At 37.1% G+C, this 23,970-nt stretch overlaps 1 protein-coding gene across 1 annotated transcript in view; it reads right to left on the reverse strand.

Moving 5' to 3' along the window:
* Nucleotides 1-23,970, reverse strand: part of LOC309620323 (testis-expressed protein 11-like) — a 156,824-nt gene that overhangs the window by 56,505 nt on the left and 76,349 nt on the right. The window contains exons 6-12 of the mRNA XM_082376470.1: nucleotides 22,891-22,976; nucleotides 20,167-20,223; nucleotides 16,342-16,382; nucleotides 14,921-15,007; nucleotides 13,479-13,549; nucleotides 10,979-11,095; nucleotides 4,043-4,115 (exon numbers count right to left, since the gene is read on the reverse strand). Of these exons, the coding sequence (XP_082232596.1) occupies nucleotides 4,043-4,115; nucleotides 10,979-11,095; nucleotides 13,479-13,549; nucleotides 14,921-15,007; nucleotides 16,342-16,382; nucleotides 20,167-20,223; nucleotides 22,891-22,976 (532 nt within the window). The remainder of the gene's footprint in view (nucleotides 1-4,042; nucleotides 4,116-10,978; nucleotides 11,096-13,478; nucleotides 13,550-14,920; nucleotides 15,008-16,341; nucleotides 16,383-20,166; nucleotides 20,224-22,890; nucleotides 22,977-23,970) is intronic.

Genomic DNA, 23,970 nt, shown 5'->3' on the forward strand with positions numbered 1-23,970 from the left:
TCTTTTGGTTGGAGCATTTCCATTTACATTTAAGGTAATTATCATTAAGTATGTTCCTATTATCATCTTCTTAATTGTTTTGGGTTTATTATTGCAGGTCTTTTCCTTCTCTTGTGTTTCCTGCCTAGAGAAGTTCCTTTAGCATTTGTTGTAAAGCTGGTTTGGTGGTGCTGAATTCTCTTAGCTTTTGCTTGTCTGTAAAGCTTTTAATTTCTCCATCAAATCTGAATGAGGTCCTTGCTGGGTAGAGTAATCTTGGTTGTAGGTTTTTCTCCTTCATCATGTTAAATATGTCCTGCCACTCCCTTCTGGCTTGCAGAGTTTCTGCTGAAAGATCAGCTGTTAACCTTATGGGGATTCCCTTATGTGTTATTTGTTGTTTTCCCTTGCTGCTTTTAATATTTGTTCTTTGTATTTAATTTTTGATAGTTTGATTAATATGTGCCTTGGCATGTTTCTCCTTGGATTTATCCTGTATGGGACTCTCTGTGCTTCCTGGACTTGATTAACTATTTCCTTTCCCATATTAGGGAAGTTTTCAACTATAATCTCTTCAAATATTTTCTCCGTCCCTTTCTTTTTCTCTTCTACTTCTGGGACCCCTATCATTCGAATGTTGGTGTGTTTAATGTTGTCCCAGATGTCTCTGAGACTGTCCTCAATTCTTTTCATTCTTTTTTATTTATTCTGCTCTGCAGTAGTTTTTTCCACTATTTTATCTTCCAGGTCACTTATCCGTTCTCCTGCCTCAGTTATTCTGCTATTGATCCCTTCTAGAGAATTTTTAATTTCATTTATTGTGTTGTTCATCACTGTCTGTTTGCTCTTTAGTTCTTCTAGGTCCTTGTTAAACGTTTTGTGTATTTTCTCCATTCTATTTCCAAGATTTTGGATCATCTTTAGTATCATTATTCTGAATTCTTTTTCAGGTAGACTGCCTATTTCCTCTTCATTTGTTAGGTCTGGTGGGTGTTTGCCTTGCTCCTTCATCTGCTGTGTGTTTCTCTGTCTTCTCATTTTGCTTAACTTACTCTGTTTGGGGTCTCCTTTTCACAGGCTGCAGGTTCATAGTTCCCGTTGTTTTTGGTGTCTGTCCCCAGTGGCTAAGGTTGGTTCAGTGGGTTGTGTAGGCTTCCTGGTGGAGGGGACTAGTGCCTGTGTTCCGGTGGATGAGGCTGTATCTTGTCTTTCTGGTGTGCAGGTCCACGTCTGTTGGTGTGTTTGGGGGTGTCTGTGGCCTTATTATTGTTTTAGGCAGCCTCTCTGCTAATGGATGGGGTTGTGTTCCTGTCTTGCTAGTTGTTTGGCATAGGGTGTCCAGCACTGGAGCTTGCTGGTTGTTGAGTGAAGCTGGGTCTTGGCGTTGAGATGGAGATCTCTGGGAGATTTTTGCCGTTTGATATTACGTGGATATGGGAGGTCTCTTGTGGACTAGTGTCCTGAACTTGGCTCTCCCACCTCCGTGGCACAGCCCTGATGCCTGGCTGGAGCACCAAGAGCCTGTCTTCCACACGGCTTTTGCAGCTTGAAGTTCTTTATCACCTTGTAAATCACCCAACAGCAAAGATTAATTTCTCCCAGGTTGGTCTGTGGGTTGGCTGCTTTGGAATTCAGGTTTGATCCACGTGCCTTTCATTTCCAGGGCCCAGGTGGAAGAGCATCAGCACAGGGGCACGCTTTTCTCCTGTTGCTGGAAGGAGCACCGATGATAGCCATTCTTCAAAGCAGTTTTAGGTTCACAGCAAAATTGAGTGGAAAGTACTGAATGTTCCCATATATACCCTATCCCCCACTGCATACAACCTCCCCCACTATTGACATCCTGTACCATAGTGGTACATTTGTTACAATCAATGAATCTACAGTGACATATCATTTTTACCGAAATTCCATAGGTTACATTAGGATTCACTCTTGGTGTTGTACATTCTATGGATTTTGACAAATGTATAATAACATGTATCCACCATTGTAGTATCATACATAATAGTTTCACTGCCCTAAAAATTTTCTGTGTTCTATCTATTCAACCCTCCTTCCACAACTCACCCCTGGCGACCAATGATCCTTTTATTGTCTCCATAGTTTTGTCTTTTCTGGAATGTCATATAGTTGGAATCATATAGTATGCGGCATTTTCAGATTGGCTTCCTTCACTTAGTAATATGCACTTAAGTTTCCTTCATGTCTTTTCATGGCTTAATAGTTCATTTCTTCTTAACCCTGAATAATATTTCATTGTTTGGACATTCCACAGTTTATCCATTCACCTACTGAAGGACATCTTGGTTGCTTCCAAATTTTAGCAATTGTGAATAAAGCTGCTATAAACATCCATGTGCAGGTCTTTTCATGGACATAAGTTTTCAATTTATTTGGGTAAATACCAGGGAACACAGCTGCTGGATTGTATAGCAAGAGTACGCTTAGTTTTGTAAGAAATTGCCAAGCTGTCTTTCAACGTGGCTAAACCATTTTGCATTCCTGTCAGCAATGAATGAGCATCCCTGTTGTTCCACATACTTACCAGCATTTGGTGTTTTCAGTGTTTTAAATTTTTGCCATTTAACAGGTGTGTCGTGGCATCTCATTGTTGTTTAAATTTGCAAGTCTCTAATGACATAGATAGATGATAAATAGATAAATAGATAGATAGATAGATAAGAGTCTAGCTGTGTTCCTAGAAAGAAGAAATTGATTTTTCAGTAGACAGCTAGCATTCTGACATACTTTTAAAATAAAAGGCACTGAAGGTATGAATTTCATGCTGAGCATTGCTTTAGCAATTTAGATTCTGTTATGAGGTATTCTTGTTATCATGATTTTCTAGATTTTCCGTTATTACTGTTGTTTAAAATGTCCACCTGGTCAAGGGTTTTGTTTCCTGATTCCATTATTAATTTCTAGTTTTATTGCATTGTGATCAGGTAATGCTGTCTGTTTTATTTCTATGTCTTAGAATTTATTCACATTTTTCTTTTTTTTATTCAGGTTTTTCTTGTGATCAATTTTGTAAATGTTCAAAGGGCACATGAAAAGAAAATGAGTTTTCTATTCTCAGGCTATAAAGTATGTTTTCAGGCTATAGAGTATATTTTTATTAAATCTTCCATACTAAGAATGTTATTTAGGTATTCTCTGTCCTTTCTTTTTATTGTTTGCATTCTTTTAAATGCCTGCCATAGATTGAGAGAGGTGAACTAAATTTTATGTGTTTATGTTCTTCCTTATAATTCCTATAGTTTGATATCAAAATCCATCAAAGATATCATGCATGAACACACACAAAATGATAGACCAATAATTTCTAAATATTAGGAAACCAAATTCATCAGCATTTTAAAAAATAATAATACACCATGACCAAATAGGGGTTATTCCAGAAATGCAACAATGACTCAATTTTAGGAAATATATTATTATTATAATTCAATATAGTAATACTTCAAAAGAGAAAAACCGTATGATTATCTCTATAGAAGCTTAAAAGGCATGTAATTCAATTCAATATCTATTGATTTTTTTAAAAATTCTAAATAAAACAGAAACAGATGGACACAATATAATAAAGTCTATCTAATAATACCATCCTTAATCAGGAAACAGTAGCAAGCTACTATGTAACTTCAAAAGGTTTACTATTATTTTGATTATTTCATAACAAAATGTTAGCAGTATCTGATATTGTAATTTTGGTTTGGAAGACTCTGTACCCTACATTTAGTCAAAGTTAAAACTTGATTAAATTAGACATCAAATCTAGTGACCTAAGAGCAATAAAGCCATATTGAACAATTATGGTCCTATTTTTATACTCAATACTATACATCAATAAAAATCAAGGTAAAAAATGTTCTTACTCTAAGTAGTATGTCAAAGAGTCAAAATACAGACATACCATGGGGAAAAGCTAGCTCTTAAAGAATCATTTGACTGGTTATCAAGTATTGCAATAGGACAAATTTCTGGTGATAAAGACTAGGTTATTAAGATTTGAAACCCCTTTTATAACTGTGTTACCAAACTCCCAGTCCCACTGTACCTGTTTCTTTCAGGAGATTCCAGATGTCTCTGCATTTATGGATCTGATCAAGTGCACGATTCAGTAACCTGGTCTATTTGGTAAGAAAGCCATGAGAAAATTAGTCTCAACCAAACCAAACTTTAAGCAAATAAAAATAATATCATTTTCACTAAAAACAGTTAAAAATAAAACTATAGAAAAATGAAAGTATAAAGTGAATATTTGGAATTTATATATAAATATTAGCCTCTCTCTATATTTTTTTACTTTTCCTTAATGTTCCAGGAAAATGAGGATTATATAGAAAATCTTGAACATTATCAATTTCTTTAATAATCTAGGATAGAAGAGAAGCACTTCCAGAATGGTGGTATGAGGAGAGCCATGGATCCTCTCCCCAGCAAAACTAACATAACTGGTGAAAATTTTAAAACACAATCATGTAAAGTCTCAGGAAATTTCCCTAAGGGCATATAGCAAATGGGGAAACATCTATTCTAGGAAATCTACTAAGTCTCAGTAAGAACAGTGAGTACCTGTAGCAGTTGAGCCATGATCTGTTCACTCTCCCCCAAGCTCAGTGTGATGTAAGTGCACTTTAGGTGGGTGTGGCCAAGAAGATGGGGCTCACGCTATCCTTAGTTTCCAGGCTAGGGATGACCAGAATGGGCATGCTGCCAGTACTTCTCATCCCCCTCCCCAAGATCTGTATTGCATTAGTTCTATTATAAACAAGCACAACTGAGAAGCCTTGAGCTCTCTTCTTCTACCCAGTCCCCATACCAGACATTGCAAATTGAGAATACTGGGTCTCAATTGCCCTCACCTCAGCTTGCTTATAAGATAGAGTTTCCATGCTGGAAGAGGCAAGCCAAGAATGCTAGGGACTACGACTTTTGCCTAGCCCTGACTCATAGAACTGTACTGTCACTCTGATACAAATGGGTCACTATCCCTGCCTCTAGTTTCAAAGCAGTGGTATAGAGTTTCTGCTCAGGAGGAGAGGAAGGCCATTAGAAGAGTGAGCTCTGTAGTCACCCTAAGGAGACTGACTTTTATTGAAATAGAGCTTGAGGAACTTCGAGTCTAAGGGCACTATAAAAAAAAGTGGAGATTTTGGTGTGGGCAATTAAGAGGAGGCTGGTAACTAATGATATCAACAAGCCAAACAGTAGACCAGCTAGAAGTTTACAGAGAGAACCAGAGGAAGAGAAAGCTAAGAAGATTCCCTATCCCTTCAAAGGAGCCTTACTTTAATTGGATCAGACTGTGGAGCAATTTATGCCAAAGAGCATTTTCAAACACTCACGTGCACGTGCGTGCACATGCACATGCACACACACACACAAACACACACACACAAACACACACACACACAGCAGTCACCTAGTAATTAGTCAAGACTTATATCTGTGTGTGATACCAATAAAAGAAGCCCATTCAGAAGCTTAACAGGGAGATCACAGAAAGAGATAGTCAAAAATAACCCTGCTAAAACTTCTTTCATCCCGTTTCAGGGGAGGGGTCAGGGTGACTGCAAAGGCAAAGACTGTAATCTCTGATAAGTAATATCAGAAGCTGTATACTACTATACAGCTGTGGGAAGTAGACTGCACTGAACTAGCCCAGCCAAGTCACTAAACAAATAAACAAGCAAATATTAACAGCAAGTCCCGGGGGGGGGGGAATCAGTATCCAAAGATGTTCCAATATATTATGCAAAATGTCCAGTTTTCAACAAAAAATTATAAGATATGCAAAGAAACAAGAAGTATGACCCATACACAGGAATAAAGTAGGCAACAGGAACTGACTTTGGAAAGGTCCAATGTTGGAACTTAGCAGACGCAGATTTCAAAGTAGCTATTATAAATATGTTCAAACAACTAAAGGAAACCACACTTAAAGAAGGAAGGTATGATGACAATGTCAGGAAATGCAGAATCTTGATTAAAAAGGCAGTGGGATAACATATTCAATGTAATGAAAGAAAATATCAGTCATCCAAGAATCTAATATCCAGTAAAACTATCTTTCAGAGCTGAAAGCAAAATAAATTCTCAGATTAAAAAAAGCTGAGAGAATCTTTTTGCTAGCAGAACCATTTTATAAAAATGCTAAGAGAGGTTCTTCAGGCTGAAAACAAGTGACACCAGATAGTAATCTGAATCCAAATGAAGAAACAAAGTGTACTGATAAAAGTAATTATGTAAGTGTAAAAGAAAGTATAAATATATATTTCTTCTTTCTTCTCTTGTTTTAAAAAACAACTGTATAAAAACTATATATAGTTTTTTTAATACCATTTCACCAACCCAAGAAGAAAATACATTCTTTCTCAAGCACACATGGCACTTTATCCAGGACAGACCATTTGTTAGGCCACAACACAGACTTCAAATAAATTTAAAATCACTTGAAGTCACACAAAGTATGTACTCTGTCCACAGTGGAACAAGATTAGAAATCAGTAAGATAATAATAAATTTGGGAAACATGTGGATATTAAACAATAGATTCCTAAATAAACAATGGGTCAAAGAAGAAATCAGAATGAAAATTAGAAAATATTTTGCGATGAATGAAAAGAAAAAAACAAACAAACCAATACTTATGGGATGCTGCTCAAGCTATGATGTTATGGTCTGAATATATGCCCCCAAATTCATATGTTAAAATCATACCCCAAAGGTGAAGGTATTAGCAGGTGGGGCCTTTGAGAGATGCTAAAGTCATAGGATGGAGCCCTCATACATGAGATTTGTGCTTTTTATAAGAAGGTTCCAAAGAGATCCTTGGCGCTTTCCATCATGGGAGGACACAGCAAAAAGGTGTCAGCTATAAAGGAGGAAGAGAGACCTCATCAGAGAACACAACCATCCTGGCACCTTGATCTTGGGACTTCCAGCCTCTAGAACTGTGAGAAATAAATTTCTGTTGTTTATAACCTACCCAGTCTATTGTATTTTGTTCTAGCAGCTTGAATGGACTGAGACAGAAAATTGGTACTGATTGGTGGGGTGCTGCTGTAACAAATACCTAAAAATATGGAAGCAGCTTTGGAACTGGGTAATGGGCAGAGTCTGGAAGAGTTTGGAGGTGCATGCTAGAAAGTCTACATTGTCATGAATGGACTGTTAAGGGAAATTCTCTTGAGGACCAAGAAAGAGAAGAGGGGAGCTGTAGAGAAAGCCTCAGTCTTCTTAGAGAATATCTAAGTGGTTGTGAACCGAATGTTGGTAGAAATATGGATAGTAAATGTCATTCTGATGAGGTCTCACATGGAAATGAGGAACATTGGAAACTAGAGGAAAGGAGGAAAGGCCATCCTTGCTATAAAGTGGCAAAGAGCTTGGTTGAATTGTTTGTGTTCCCAGTGTTTTATAGAAGGTAGTACTTGTGAGCGATGAAATTGATATTTGGCTGAAGAAATTTCTAAGCAAAGTGTTGAAGAGTAGCTTGGTTTCTCTTGAATGCTTATAGTAAAATGTGAGAAGAGGGAAATGATTTAAAGGTAGAATTGTTAATCAAAAATTAAGCAGAATTTTAAAATGTGGAAAATTCTCAGCCCATTAATATTGAAAGAAATAAGAAAGCTTCAAAGGGAGAGAACACCAAGGGTGTGGCTGAACTGATAAGGAGATTGCTGTGGATGAACCATCTCAACAGAAGCTAGGAGCTATTCGTCAAGACAATGGGGAGATTGGTCAGCCATCTAAACAGAAGCCAGGACCTATTGTCCAAGGCAAAGGAAGAATAACCTCAACAGCAGATCAGAGATCTTTGGGGCTGGCCCTCCCATCACGGGCCCAGAGTGCAAGGGCCTGCGGGGCAGAAGGATTTCAAAGGAGGGGCCCACTGCAGCCCAGAGCCATCTCATCTCCTGGGCTGTGCTCCTCAAATTCCCGTACCATGCTCCTCAGACACCCCAAGTGCAGCACAGGCTGCTGTGGTTGTCCCTCCAGAAGGCACAGGTTGCAAACCTCTGGAAGGCATCAGCTTGGTGTTTTCTCCCCGGTATTCAGAGTGCAAGAGCTGGGGGGCACTGCTGCCCTCTCCTAAATTTCAAAAGGTGCCCCAGAGACCGTCAGTGCCCAGGCAAAGAACCTCTGTAGGGGAGAATCACTGCAGAAAGCCCTCACTAGGGCAATGCCCCACAGAGCCTTCTACCCCAGACCAGTAGAACCACCTTGTGGAATTCCAGCCTGAACCCTAACTTGTGAGAGCTGCAGCATGTACTGCACCTGGCAGAGCCATGCAGGTGGGGTCTAGAGGCTTGGGGGCCCAACTGCAGCCCCAGTGCGTTCAAAATGTGGGGCACCAAGACAAGGAGGATTGTTTTTAAGCCTTGGGGTTTAATGTTGTTTTCCCCATTAGGTTTTGGGCTTACCTTTGTAAGCAGCTCTTTGTAGGAAACTGCCCTCAGCAGGAAACCCCTTTTCTTGTCAATTTAGCAAAGCTATATTGTACTAAGTTTTAAATCAGGCATCCCCATGCTCTACTCATCTTTGGCCCAAGCACACCTTTCAAATCTTTTGATCACACAATACCTTGCCTAACCTGTTGGTTCTTTCCTTAGATCAAAGAAGTAGAAATGAAGGATAAGTAATTAACAGATGACCAGATCTCTTCCCTAGCTTCCCCTTCAGTAACAAATTGTCCTGTTCTAGGAAAAAGATGTGGTTCCTTGATAACTTACAATTACTATATATATTTTAAAGAATCCCTCACTTTCCCCACCTCATACTCAGGAGACTAGATGCAATGTTGATAGGATTATGCAGTCTATCTATACTGCTTCATAATATACTTATTTGGAAATACTTCAATTGATGAGGATTTAGAGAACAAGGAACAGATGTAAATAATAGAATCCAACAAATCTTCATTAGAGAAAGAGCACCACGGTCTAACTCATAGGGGCCAGGCTAACATGGGGAAAGGCAGAAGTACATCTTCAATTATCTAAACAGATATCCTTTCAAAAGCAAAGAAGATTATAGAAAGGTTACTAGGTTAGAGAGTTCTTAGGAAACATAAGTGTGTGCAAGAGAAGAACACAGGAAAAAAAGAACAGTGTTAGAAACAAACAAAATAATTAAGGATCATACTTAAGAGTTTGTGAAATTTCCCTCACGTCAATTTGATCTCTATTCACTGAGATACAAATTTAACAGACTCAGGACTACCAACTTAAGAGGGAAAGCTTTTAAAAAGTTAAAACCGCTATGTGAAAACAAGATGTTATTGTTTTCTTAGTAAAGCAAAAGACCTTATTGTGAGACTACCGTTGAAACAGAGCACGACTCTGTGGGGCCCTCCTGGGGAATAAAAACCTTTCCGTTCCCCCATTTCTTGTTTGTAGAATAAAGGCTTTCAGCCTCCTAGACCTTCCCTGAGTTCCAAAGGGCAGATTCAAACAGTTACTAATTAGAAGAGTGAGGGAATGCAGAAAGAAAACAATAGTGCAGGATGGTGGTCCTGGTTCCTCCTTGGGGGATGTGGATAACAGTTTGATATATATCTCTGAGTTCTTCTACAGGAACTAAGGCCCCCACCCAGGTGGAGGATGATAACTTTAGGCTGAGCACAAGCATGTGGACCCCAGACAGGTTGGAACCAGAAGGCTGATGATTGAGATTCCTGGAACACCATCCTGTTACCTCACCACCAACCAATCAGAGGAGGGTTACACACTCTGCAGCACCTCCCCCCCAAATTTTGCATATAAAAACTTCTTCCCTGAAATCCATTGGGGAGTTCGGGTCTTTTGAGCATGAGCCACCCGTTCTCTTTGCACGGCCCTTGCAATAAGCCTTTCTCTGCTCCAAACTCTGACATTTCAGTTTGTTTGGCCTCACTGTGTGTGGGGCACACGAACTTGAGTTTGACAACACCCTTACTTGTTAAGAAGCAAAATGTTTGTTTTGGTTTTGCTCTGAGGCTCATAGATTCTTTTTTTCATCTTCTTTTACAATGGAAAGGTTTCTAAGAAGAGGCCCCTTTACTCCTCAGGACAACGACTTTATCTTCTTTATCCCCAGTACCTAGCAGAGTGCTTGGTACTCATATGTTTTTTGAGTTGAACTCAACAAGGGAAGAGAAAGGAAAGAAAATATGTTGGCAGAGATCTGCTAAGAGTTTGTTCCAGATGCAAAGAATCATATAGAAGAACAGATTAACAGAAGGAAGAGAATAAGCACCAAGAAGGATTTTATACCAACTGGAAAGAAAAGAAGCTGGTAGGTATGGGAAATTGGGACGTTTTCTTTGTCTAGGGAAGAGAAAAAAGCAGAGAGACCTAGAACTTAAAACCATACAAAAATGCTAGTGGTCCAACTTGGTGATAACTTTCTTAGATAAAGAACTAAAGACAAACCAAAGAATACTCTGGTAGATGGGAGAGCAAGATGTTGATGTTGGTATCTCCTAAAAGGGGTAAGGTTTAAGCTGAGAGTGGAATTCAGGCAAAAGTAGGAATTCTGTCTTCTTCTTGTTAAAACTGAGTTAATGATAAAATATTTAAGAATGTGGGCCAAAGAAAGCAAATGCAATTGAGTGACGAAAAACAAGCCAACTAAATAATTTCAGATGGCTATCAAAGCTGTGGAAGTAAATGAGTGCTTCCTTAGAGAATGTGTGAAAGGAAAAAGAAATAGAGAAGAAACTCCTATGGACCACATGTGATCACAGGGAGATGATGAAGATAAAGAATATTTCAAAACAGATTCAGAAAAAATGGTCCATGGCAAAGGGCATTTTAAAAGAAATGGCCAAGCCAAATGTGACCTTTCCTTAGGAAGGAAGTAGCCATTACAAATCTTTGAAATCAAGATGTTGCTAGAATGGAGGAAAGGATTCTTTAAAGAGAATCAAAAACAACTGCATCAGGGAAAGCAAACATACCAAACAGCACACTGAATGCTTGTGTTTTCCTTGAAGGTTGCACATTACCTGTTCGGAAGTTGTTGAAGCTTTTCTCCCTTGTCCTAGATCAACTGCAGATGCCACAAGTAAACATGTTTTCTGTGCAATCAGAATTTCTTGATCAGAAGGACAAAACTGGGACAGCTGATAAGAAATAACCAGAACATCAATGAATAGTGAGAATTCTGCCAGGTGAACACAAACAATCAGAATGAAAATCAGCAAAATCCTGCCTGAATGACAAAATTCAGCTGGAAAAGCACATCTCACCTTAAAAATGATATAGACTATAACACTGATTTACGGTTTTAATTTTCTATTACTTTCTATTGTTTTTTTAGCACCTTTCTAGAGATTAAAAAGCTTCATTTCTTCACAATTTTCCTATCTTTCCCAGTGACAAGTACTGTCATTTGGCCCTGTATTTCTATCTAGTGATTTACTTCTTGGTTTATGTTGTAATTTCTAAGTGATTTTCCCCCTGGCAAATAGATTTCCCCTTTGCATTGAATAGAGCTGAAATTAGTACCTGTATTGTTCATGGTTGAAAGAGACAATGTCAAATCTTGACAGGCATTAGGCATAACCTCATCATTAAACCTTGTCCTCCAGCTTTAGAAAAAACTCCCATGGGGTGTGCTCAGAGCAGGGGACCTGAAGAAATGGCTCCTCTGTTTTCAACATACCCAACAGAAATCTGAGTTCATTGTGACAAGGGGCACAAACTTGTGGCCTTCCTATGAACAAATACCCAACACATGTCCCCCTGTAGCTCCACATGGCTTCTGGGTAAGACCAGCGGGACAGGTCTCAATATTGGAAGAAAAGCTACAGTATTTAGTGGGGAAGTTTGCCACCTAGAGCCAGTGAGGTCCACACATGAGTGGGCCATAAGTGGTCTTATAGACATAAAAACTTTGAATCTCTTTATTCAAGGGAAAAAAAAATAGATTCCAACTATATGCCATTCTGGAAAAGGCAAAACTATGGAGACAATAAAAAGATCAGTGGTTGCCAGGAGTTTGGTGGGGAGAGGGGAGCTGAATACACAGAGTACAGAAGTTTTTATTGAGCAGTGAAATACTTTTATGACATTATAATGATGGATATATGTCATTATACTTTTGTCCAAACCCATAGAACGTGCAACACTACTCACTTCAATAAAGTGAACCCTAAGGTGAACTGTGGACTTTGGTTTTATGATGTGTCAATGCAGTTTGTCCTTGGTTTAAAAAAAGAAAAGGTACCACTCTGTTGATAATGGCTATGCATGTGTCGGGAGGGGGTATATGGGGGAATTTCTGTACCTTCCTGTCAATTTTGTTGTAAACCTAAAACTGCTTTAAAAAAAAGTCTCAAAAAAAAAGAGAATTAACACTCAGGGTAGACATTTTTGGCAAAACTTTTGTTTCGCTTATATATGTATGCATATTATATATGTGTGTGTGTTTGTTGGACTGTGATGTAAAAGGTATTTTTTAGATCAAAAGAGTTTGCAGGCCACTGTAGTTAAGTTATACTAGCAAATAAAAGCACAAATTAACCTCAAAAAACCCCACAAACCTCCCAGCTTTGTAGTACAGTAAAATTCTAGGCTACTTGATTCTAACATGGAATCCGACTAGTGCTATCATGAATGTCAAAACTAAAGCTAATTTATTTCACCTAATTAAAATGGCAATTATACCTAAACTTTCAAACATTATTTCTTAATCTCCCCAAATATTTAGTGATCATAATCATCACCATCATTTAACTAATAGCATTTCAAGACACCCAATCTCTGTACATCTCAGGTGACTCGTATATAAAATGAGTGAGTTGTGCTAGATTATCTCTATAGCTCTTTCCAGTTCTAAAACATTTAATCTATCTCAACATATCAGACTGCATACTCCTCAATGTGTATGAGGGATATTCTTTGCCACCTCTCCTTTCATCCTCTAATCAATACTTGATCCCCTTTCTGGCATTTAACCTCTACCTTGGAGGATAACAACTATTTTAAAAGGCTTATAATTGCAAAACAAGCTCACAAATCCTTACATACAAAACCTGCTCTCGGAAAAATTATAAAGTAGGTCCAGGCTTCTTAGCATCCTTTTAACCTCTTGTTGTCCCCAGATACCTATTCAATATTCCTATAGACTTATACCCATAACCCTTCCTAATGTTTTGGTAATTGACAACTTCTTAGAGTATTCCCTCCTAAAGACAGTTATATTTTGATATAGGTTCTGAGAGACTGAAATTCCTTCAAAGATAAAGGAATAAGTCTCTTATGGTAGAACTTTAGGCTCCATGATGGTTGTTTGTGATATTTTGGTATGGAGAGACCTGCCTCATGTTCTCATATTATACCCTATAGGGATCAAATTCTCCTTAGGTCATTCCTGCTTAAACATATATTAAAAGTTCCTAGATTAAAAGCCAATCTCACTCTATACTTAGTCATTGACTATACCCATAGTGGTCATATCCTTGTTGTGATCCATATGTGAGATACTTGTTGGAAGAGACTTACCTTATAAGAAATTATGAAAAAGTCTCTCATTGTCACTGGGTCATTGATACATTGCACAGCCAAGTTCCAAGCTGAAAGTTAACATGAAATAACATAATTATGAAAATTTACTGTTTAATCAGTACCAGTATAATCTCCACTACCTACATCTTTAATATTAACACACTAATGAGGGGTTTCTCAGGGGTTAAAAAAAGCTAACTTTAGGTTTTTAGAGAAAGTTTTTCCAGGTAAATTTAGAGACTTCTATCACTTCCAATCTTTAATTCTAGGACAATGGCCAATGGAGATAGTGTTGGATTTTTTTAAATTGGGGACATACGATAAATTCTTAGTTGGCACAAATCCATCCAAAAAAATGAGGATCACACTGAGGAGTTCACCAACTTCAGTTGGTGGAGCCCCCATTAGGCAACATTCAGTATGATCTTTACCTTGGAAAATCAAAATTAAAATTCAGTAAAACAAGTACTAGAAAAAACTTTTCACACTTCCAAAAGGTCAAAGTCATTAAACCTTTCTATAGTTTAAATGTTTGTTATTTTCCATTATTTGCATGTTTCCCAGAAGCCAGATTGCTGTATTTATTCCCTTTTCTCCTAGATTAGAGCCCCAGTAAACCCCATAAAGCAGAAAGAGGTCCATGTAGAACCAGTTTACTTTGTGACATTGATGCTTAATTGCTCTTGCTTACTTATCACTGTAGTAACTACCTCCACAATTTCGTAAACATTTTTATTGAAATAGAACCTACATAAAGTAAATTACACAACTCATAATTGTACAGCTTGACGAATTTTCACAAAGTGTATATATCCATGTAACCAACCCAGATCAAGGAAGATCTTGATCATTACCAGAAACCCAGAAGCACTCTCATGTATCCTCTTCAAGTACGACTCCCTTCAAGAGTAATCACTATCCTAAGTTCTAACAGCGCCAATTAGTTTTGCCTGTTTGTTTTTGTTTTTGTCTTTTACTATATATAAATGGAACCACGCAGTATATATACTCAACATCTGCCTTCTTTTGCTCAACATTATTTTTGTGAGATTCATTCATATTGTTGCATGTAGTTTATTTTTCATGAATCACATTTAGAGACAAACTGGGCATTCTAGACCAAGTTTAGGAGCATAACCTTGGGGACCTATAGTTCTAATTCATCATTTTATTCTTAGATCCATTTCTATGGAAAAGGAAGAAAACTAATATTTAGTGAGTACATAGTATGCCCCAGGTACATACACTGTTTCTTTTAAAACCCATAATAACCCTATGAAGTATGTATAATTGTCCCCATTTTTATAAATAGTGAAACTGAGATTAAGCAAGTTATCCTTGTACCCATAGCTACAAATGGAAGATCCAGAATTTGAATCCACATCTGTCTGATTCTACCATCCCACAATGTTTCCCATAGCCACAGAATTTCCTTTTACCTAATTTTCGAAACCATTGAGCTTCATTAATCCTTAAGCCTGAAGTCGAGGCTTCTCCATCAAAATACTGAACAAGTTTCGGGAGTGCTGCGTCAAACAGGAAAATATGATATTGAGGTCTTTTACTTTATACTCTAGCAAAGTTGTTAATCCTGCTTTAAAAACAGTCAAACATGAGCTTGAATTTAGAAAGTTCTTTTTTTATGCGTGTGCATGGGTGCATACCAAAAGTAATTTAAATGACAAAAAGCATTACCAAGCTCCAAGGAACTGTTAACTCAAACTCTGGGGAACAAACACATCTTTGGAGAGATTTATAAGTTTAATTAGAGCAATCATTCACCACCTGAGGTAGAAAGATATGATTTACATGTAAGGAAACAAAGAAGAGGAATAATCATTTAAAACACTGAAAAGGAGATTGAGGATTGGAAGAGTATTGATAGGTTGGCATAATATTTACTGAGCTCCTACAGCAAGCACAGTATGGAACCAGAATGTGCCGTCATCATCAGAAAGCATTTATTACATACTCATGTGCCCTTCTGAGAGATAAGAATGCCAACAGAAAACTTTTTCTCTTTTGAAAAGCTGTGGTTTCTAAACCACTTTGCTACATTTACACCCTGTTGACAGGTATTTGAGGTATAAAATTGAACTACTGCAATAAATGGAATAGAATTTCTAAGATATGGAGCTTTTGGTGTGTTTTAGACATAAGGAAATAGGTACATGGGCAGTAGAAATTGGAAGACCTATTAGGCAAAAGGGACACCAAGAAAGAAAGCATGGAGTTGGAAAAAGGAATGCAATGTAGTTAGGAAGTTAGCTGAATGAAGTGGACAGGGAGGAATTAGTAGATAGAGGAGATGACACAGATTTGGATAGACAGATGGACAGCTTCAAAATAACAGAGTAAACAACCTGAATTTGATTCAGAGAACATGAAAATTAGCAGGGCTCAGAATATTTTTATTTGTCTTGACCCTTTTTCACCTGTTCAATTTCTAGGTTAAGACCAAGTGGCAATAGACATGGAAGGGAGGGAGGGAGGGAGGAGGGAGGGAGGGAGGGAGGAACGAAGGAAGGAAGGAAAGAAGGAAAGAAGGGAGGAAGGAAGGAAGGAAGGAAGGAAGGGAGGGAGGAAGGGAGGAAGGGAGGAAGGAAGGAAGGAAGGGAAATGTCTTTTAAAAAACTGGAATAAAAACAGGTGAAATCACATTTGGAGATGAATGTTAATGATGACAAACTTTGCTCTGCTTGTGAATAAATAAACAGGTATACTGCTGTGACAAATGTTAGTAAAAGCATGAAGCTTAACTCAAACACGAAGCCCGAGTCAGTGTGCTCAATGTACTTGGAGAATTTAATAGAGGACAGAGGCAAAATGAAGGAGTGAAAATAACCAAGGAGATATTTACCTGTACTGAAGCAAGTCAAAAGTCTATCTATTTCTTTCTTTCTAAAAAATAAAGAAAAGAGTATTTTCATACTGTTCCAAAGCTTTACTACAGAAAAGTATCAAAGAGACTCTATTTGTGCCTGAGAGCTGCTCAAGGAAAATGTAAAATTGTGAAGTTTGTTGTTCAAGGCTCCAACCTATCATTTCAACACTGTTTTTCCTCATTATAGGATACTGTTCCTCATCTCCAATGTCCTCATATCTTTTTCTCTATTCCCCTTCTACACCTACTCTCAAGCAAAGGATTTCAATGACTGATAAGGTTTTATATCACAGGGTCATAGAATTTGAGAGCAGGTAGTGATCTCTGTGATTTTCAAGCTTTGGTTTTTTTTTGAAGAGGGGGAACTGGAACCTGTGTTTCAAATAAAATGTTATAAAAGTCTAATATACAAGAAGAGACAAAAGTGTACCTGCTCTGGTTGAACCAGTGGTAGGTGGAGGCCTAGAGCCTCAGCTTCCTGGAAGTCCCTGAGGCAGTGCCACAGAATTTCCAGGTTTCTAAGGAATATAGTTTAAAAACCACTTATCCATACCCTTCATTTTACAGATGAGGAAACAGATCTGGAAATGCGGGATGATCTGTCTAAGGTCATGCAATGACAATGTCAAGACTACTACTACCTAGGTCTCTTGACCCTTTGTTAAGCTTCTTTAGGGGGAACATAAATTTTAACAGAGAAAAACATCCCATTATGCTTAAACAAAGGATTGAATATGGAAGTATCGGCAAACTCAACTAAGGAAGTTTATAGTAAGTAGGGTAGAACACACTATAAGACTGGCCTTATCAGGAGAATGTCTAGTATTATACAATACAGACTGTGCTTCAGGAAAAGTAGCAGCTTTCTCAGGGATAAACATTAGACATCTGCTTTATATAAAGTAACTTCTAACAGTAAATTTTATTAATCCGAATTTCAGCTGAGCTAAAGTTGACTTCACTATTTAATTCAGTGACTATATAAAATAATCTAGGGAGGGTCCATTAATGCAAATAAATAGTACAAATAAGAATGAGGACATGGAAAGGGATGTATAGTCTATTTAAGAGACAAACTGCTTTCAAAAATTGTAGCACACAAATTGTTAATACTTGGGTAGATATTGTAATTGAAAACCATAAGATTTTTAGAAGAGGACAGAACTTTAGAAATTTTCCAGTTCACCTTCTTTTATTTAATAGGTGAAGAAAATAAAGCTTAGAGAAGTTAAATAAGTTGTTATTGTCTAAGGTAAACCAGAAGTTAGTGAAACAGCTGAGACTAGAACTCAGTTCTCTGACTCTTCCCATTGAATTAGGCTTTTTTTTTCTTTTATAAGTTAGTCTAATCTATTTGTTAAATCAGGTCCTGACCTCTACTTGAAAACACTGCTAGTAGATGTTCTTTATTACTATATTTACTTGAGAACAATAAAGGTATATTTACAAAATATTCTGTAATTAAAGTTTGTCATTAATTTGAACAAGATCCCTTTCCTTTTCCCCATCTTTAAATTAGTTTTAATGAGTGGGATTTGACTGTGCATCACAATTACATGGAATATGAAGCACCTTTTAAATCCAATATAAGATCTTCTTGTAAAGAACTGATATTCAGCCATTTAAATAAACTGAGTGGCTATTATGTGCTAGATACTGTCCTAGGTTCCAGAGATACAAAGATAAATACAAATAGTCCTAGCCTTTGAGGAGCTCTTACAATCTATTAGCTATCAAGATTTAGTCTCTGAGTTTATTTTTTAACTTTTTATTGTTGAAAATTTCAAAGATGCTTATATTTAACAGATGAATGAATCCCCATGTATCCATGGTCCAGCTTCAATAATTATTAACTCATCATCAATCTTAGTTTAATGATACCTCCACCTACCCCCTCTTCTCCCATATTATTATTATTTTTTAACATCTTTATTGGAGTATAATTGCTTTACAATGGTGTGTTAGTTTCTGCTTTATAACAAAGTGAATCAGTTATACATATACATATGTCCCCATATCTCTTCCCTCTTGCATCTCCCTCCCTCCCACCCTCCCTATCTCACCCCTCTAGGTGGTCACAAAGCACCGAGCTGATCTCCCTGTGCTATGCGGCTGCTTCCCACTAGCTATCTATTTTACGTTTTGTAGTGTATATATGTCCATGCCACTCTCTCTCTTTGTCCCAGCTTACCCTTCCCCCTCCCCGTATCCTCAAGTCCATTCTCTAGTAGGTCTGTGTCTTTATTCCCGTCTTGCCCCTAGGTTCTTCAGAACTTTTTTTTTTTATTCCATATATGTGTGTTAGTATACAGTATTTGTTTTTCTCTTTCTGACTTACTTCACTCTGTATGACAGACTCTAGGTCCATCCACCTCACTACAAATAACTCCATTTCGTTTCTTTTTATGGCTGAGTAATATTCCATTGTATATATGTGCCACATCTTCTTTATCCATTATCTGTTGATGGACACTTAGGTTGCTTCCATGTCCTGGCTATTGTAAATAGAGCTGCAATGAACATTTTGGTGCATGACTCTTTTTGAATTATGGTTTTCTCAGGGTACATGCCCAGTAGTGGGATTGCTGGGTCATAGGGTAGTTCTATTTTTAGTTTTTTAAGGAACACCCATACTGTTCTCCATAGTGGCTGTATCAATTTACATTCCCACCAACAGTGCAAGAGAGTTCCCTTTTCTCCACACCCTCTCCAGCATTTATTGTAGAAGCAAATTCCAGACATCACATCATTTCATCCATAAATATTTTAGGATGTGTCTATAAGATATAAGGATCCTTTTAAAAACATAACTATACTACCATTATATGCCTAAAAGTTAATAATTTATTAATATCAAATATTTGGTCATTACTCAAATTTTCAATTATCTCAATATGGTTTTTTTTTTTTTAGTTAGCTTGAGTGCCCTTCAAATGGATTCATAGAGCCTGTAAAGAAGGGGCAAAACTTACCATATATGTTTGGGTAAAATTTGTATTATGAAAAAAGTTATGTCATCAATCTAATATTATCTCAGTCATAGATAGTTCCCAAAGAATTTAGCTGAAAAAATATATTGCCTCCAGGTACAAATATACAAAGCAAAAATGAAGTAGTGATACACTATTACAGAGTTTTTGTCCAAGTAGAGAAAACAGAGATAGGTGGTATTTCTCTGAAAGTTATCCCTAGTCAAGACCTTGAATAGAGTTTTCTTTTAAATCATTAGGAGTCAGTGAATTTTGTGAATGAGATATGGGTGACACAATTCTTCCATGAATTGTTAAGTTCTTTATATCTCATGCCATAGAAACTGTGAACAGAAAGATATTTGAATACACCCAGCTGAGCTGATATAGAATCAGAATCAACAAGCCAACCAGGTTATTTATGTTTCTGTGGGAAAGTAAGAGCTAAGAGCTATGTCTATATTTAAGTCTCCTGTTAAGAAAGGGGGAAACAGACACAATATCATAATGAAATCATAACGAACATTACTGAGGGCGTGGTAAATGCCTGGCACTATTCTAAGTGTTTTACATGTATTTATTCATCAGGTCATCACAGCAACCTCATAAGGTAGGTACTATTATTATACCCATTTTACAGATCGGGAAACAGAAGCCCAGGTTACATATCTAATAAGTGGCAGAGCCAAAATATGAACCCAGGAAGACTGGCCCCAGAGCCTATATTGACCTTACCCAGTATACTATACATCTCTCAATACAAGGTTTCTAGTGAAAGTTGTTATATTTTTTATAATGGTGAATACATCATTTCTGTTGAATTATAACTTACTTGTTTTCAGATTCTGGCATTTGAGAAACTGATGGAACAACAAGACGAAACAAACACCTGTATGATAAAGTAATATAAAAAGTGATGCTTAGGAAGAAATATGTGAGAGAATATATACCAAGTTATTAATCTTGATTAGCCCAGGAGGCAGAAGTGAGAAAAGAGAGGTAAAAAAGGAGATTATTTTATTTATAGGTCTTTGTATGTCTTAATGGTTGCAATGAAAACATACCAACTTTGTAATTTTGGAAGAGTAATTTAATTAAATAATTTTAAAACGAAAAGTGTTGCTTATGACAAATTCTTAAATAGTTCCACAGTTTATATAATTGCCCCAAATCACCTGCCAGAACATCAGATATAGTGTACAAGTCTTTTATATTTTTCTTTCTATAAAGGAACCTGGAACTGGCCTTTGGGTTCCACATAAACTTGGATGAATATTTTTTGAAGGGATCTGGCGGCATGATGACAAACTGACAAAATAAGGTAGTTTGTAAAGTTTCAAATCCTAAAAATCTTTAAAAAGAAAAAACACCATCAATCATCCAGAATAATTTTAGATATTTATCTGACTAAACGCATGTATCTCAAGACTCCTTCTGATACTTTTATATCTGTGACTCCATTTCCCTTCAGAAGTGTGGCCTCAAGTATAGTTGACCAATGGGAGAATCACTATAGAACCCTTCTGGTTTATTTTTCCCACTGGCATATTCTCAGTTATCATTAGGAGTTACCATATCCTAACCTCACCCTCCTCTCACTATTGTATGTAAAAGTTCCCTTTTGATAAACCATTTTCCTTCATAGAAACAGAGAAAGGGAAAGATCAGTTTCAACTGATATCTTTTTTTACCTTAAGCATCCCTACCAAATTTCCAATAGCATTTTTCACATAAATAGAAAAAAAAAATCCTAAAATTCAAATGGAACCACAAAAGACCCTGAACAACAAAAGCAAGCTTGAAAAAGAAGAACAAAGCTAGAGCCATCACATTTCTTGTTTTCAAACTATACTACAAAGTTATAGTAATCAAAACAGCATGGTATTGGCATAAAAATAGTCATGTAGACCAATAGAATAGAATAGAGAGCCCAGAAATAAACCCATATATATACTGTCAACTAATATTTGACAAGGGAGACAAGAATATTTAATGGAGGAAAGATAATCTTTTCAATAAGTGGTACTGGGAAAACTGGATATCCACATACAAAAGAATGAAATTGGACCCCTATCTTTCACTACTCAGAAAAACTAACTCAAAATGGATTAAAGACTTAAATATAAGACTTGAAACCATAAAAGTTCTAGAAGAAAACACAGGGAAAAAGCTCCTTGACAATGATTTTTTGGATATGACACCCAAAGCACAAGCAACAAAAGCAAAAATGAATAAGTGGGGCTACATCAAAGTAAAAAGCTTCTGCACAGCAAAGGAAACTATCAAAAAAAAATGAAAAGGCAACCTATGGAATGGGAGAAAATGTTTGCAAACAATTTATCTGATAAGAGGTTAATATCCAAAATATATAACGAATTCCTAAAACTCCACAGCAAAAAACAAATAATCTTATTTAAAAATGAGCAGAGCCCCTGAATAGATATTTTACCAAAGAAGACATCCAAATGGCCAACAGGTACATGAAAAGATGCTGAACATTACTAATCATCAGGGAAATGCAAATCAAAACCACAATGAAATATCACCTCACACCTGTTAGAATGGCTATTATCAAAAAGACGAGACATAACAAGTGCTGTAGAGAAAAGGGAGCCCTAGTGCATTGTTGATGGGAATGCAAACTGGTACAGCCACTGTGGAAAACAGCATGGAGGTTCCTTAAAAAGTAAAAATAAAACTACTATACAATCCAGCAATCCCACTTCTGGGTATATATCCAAAGGAAAGGAAATCACTATCTTAAAGAGATATCTGCACCCCCATGTTCACTGTAGCATTATTCACAATAGCCAAGACATGGAAACAACTTAAGTGTCCATCAGTGGAGAAATAAAGAAAATGTGGTATATGTACACACACACAAACAGGAATATTATTCAACCAAATAAAAGAAGAAAATCCTGCCTTTTGTGACAACACAGATGGACCTTGAAGGCACTGTACTAAGTGAAATACATCAGACAGAGAAAGACAAAAACTGTATTGTCTCACTTATATGTGGAATCTCTAGAAAAAAAACAAAAGAAAAAAAAGAAAGAAAGAAAATCCAAACACATAGAAATAGAGTAGAATGATGTTTGCCAGGGCCTGTGGGTGGAGAAAATGGGGAGATGTTGGTCAAAGGGTATAAACTTCCAGTTATAAGATGAATACATTCCAAAGATCTAATGTACAGCATGGTGACTGTAGTTAACCATACTGTATTATACACTTGAAAGTTGCTAAGAGAGTCAATCTTAAATGTTCTCACCACACACAGTGTGTAATTTTGTGAGGTGATGGATGTATTAACTAATCTTATTGTGCTAACCATTTCATAATACGAATGTGTATTAAATCACCAGGTTACATACCTTAATTTACACAATGCCACCATTTGTCAGTTACATCTCAATAAAGTTGGAAAAAAAAACACTTGGTATTGTAGGCATTGACTCAGCTTGATCCCATCAGTACTATTTTGGCAAAGTTTATAGACCAAGAGTAACATGTACAGAGGAGATCCTTTCACATCCACAGGATGTGGATTACTTACTTTAAAGCTGTAAGGACTTGTTGTCCGTCTTCTGCATATTGAGCTAAATATTCCAAAGCTTTTCCTGCCACGATATGTTGTCCATTCTAAAAAGGACAAATATAATGTTAAATTACATCTCAAAGTGATACTTACAAAATGTTATCTATATTCCTGTCCATTAAGGGGAAGACAAAATCTGAACTTGTTTGTTTTGTATTCTCAAAAGAGCTACTGCAAGATGGTAGAATGAAGATACAACTCATTGACAAAAACAGAACAGGTTCATATTGGCCCCAGAAAGCCACTCCTCCCTATCCACAAACACTCATAGCCTTGCCAACACTGCCTTGAATTCACTAGGACTAATCTTACTGTGCTCTTTACTCCTGTTTGCCAGCAGTAGCCAAAAGAACCCTGGACTCTGAGGTCACCCTCATTTCTAGCACCCTAATCCACATAAGGCTCTGTAAATCCCTTTTGTCCTCTTTTCTCATTTCTCCCCAACTCCTCCAACCCTTCCACTATGCTTTCTGAAATTCAGTCCATTATCAGCAAAATCTCCTCTATGAGCAACCTCTTCCCAGAAAGTTCCCTCTACATTCTTTCTCTAATGGAAATCTAGGTTTCTCCAAGGATACTGCTTCCAATGAAGCCCTCTCAAGTAGTGGCTGCTTTTCTTTCATCTCCCTAGACCTGGAGATGGAGTAGGCATCATTTTTGCTCCTCACTGCTGTTTTAAAATTATTCTCCCTCTTGCTCCCTAAAACCCCCAGCTTTGAATTTCCTGTCACCAGACTATATCACCCATTATCCCTCACTGTTACGGTGAACTGCTCTCAGACCATTTCTTCTCATTTCTTAATGATTTATCTACTACTCACAGCTATTTTTTCCAAAAAATACTCCTGCCAATTTTTGGCATTTTCATTATACAGATAGATGATCCTTCTAATATCCTAGTCTCTTATTTCCTTGAATTCCACTTTGCCAATTATCTTAGCCATTCACTAGCACAGTCATTCACTGGACACTGTCATCACTAAAAGCCAGGTGATGCAAGTGAGGCTCCTAGGGTACACAATTTAAGGACACACTCAT

Source organism: Balaenoptera borealis, assembly GCF_965194805.1.
Source record: "Balaenoptera borealis genome assembly, chromosome: X".
NCBI lineage: Eukaryota > Metazoa > Chordata > Mammalia > Artiodactyla > Balaenopteridae > Balaenoptera > Balaenoptera borealis.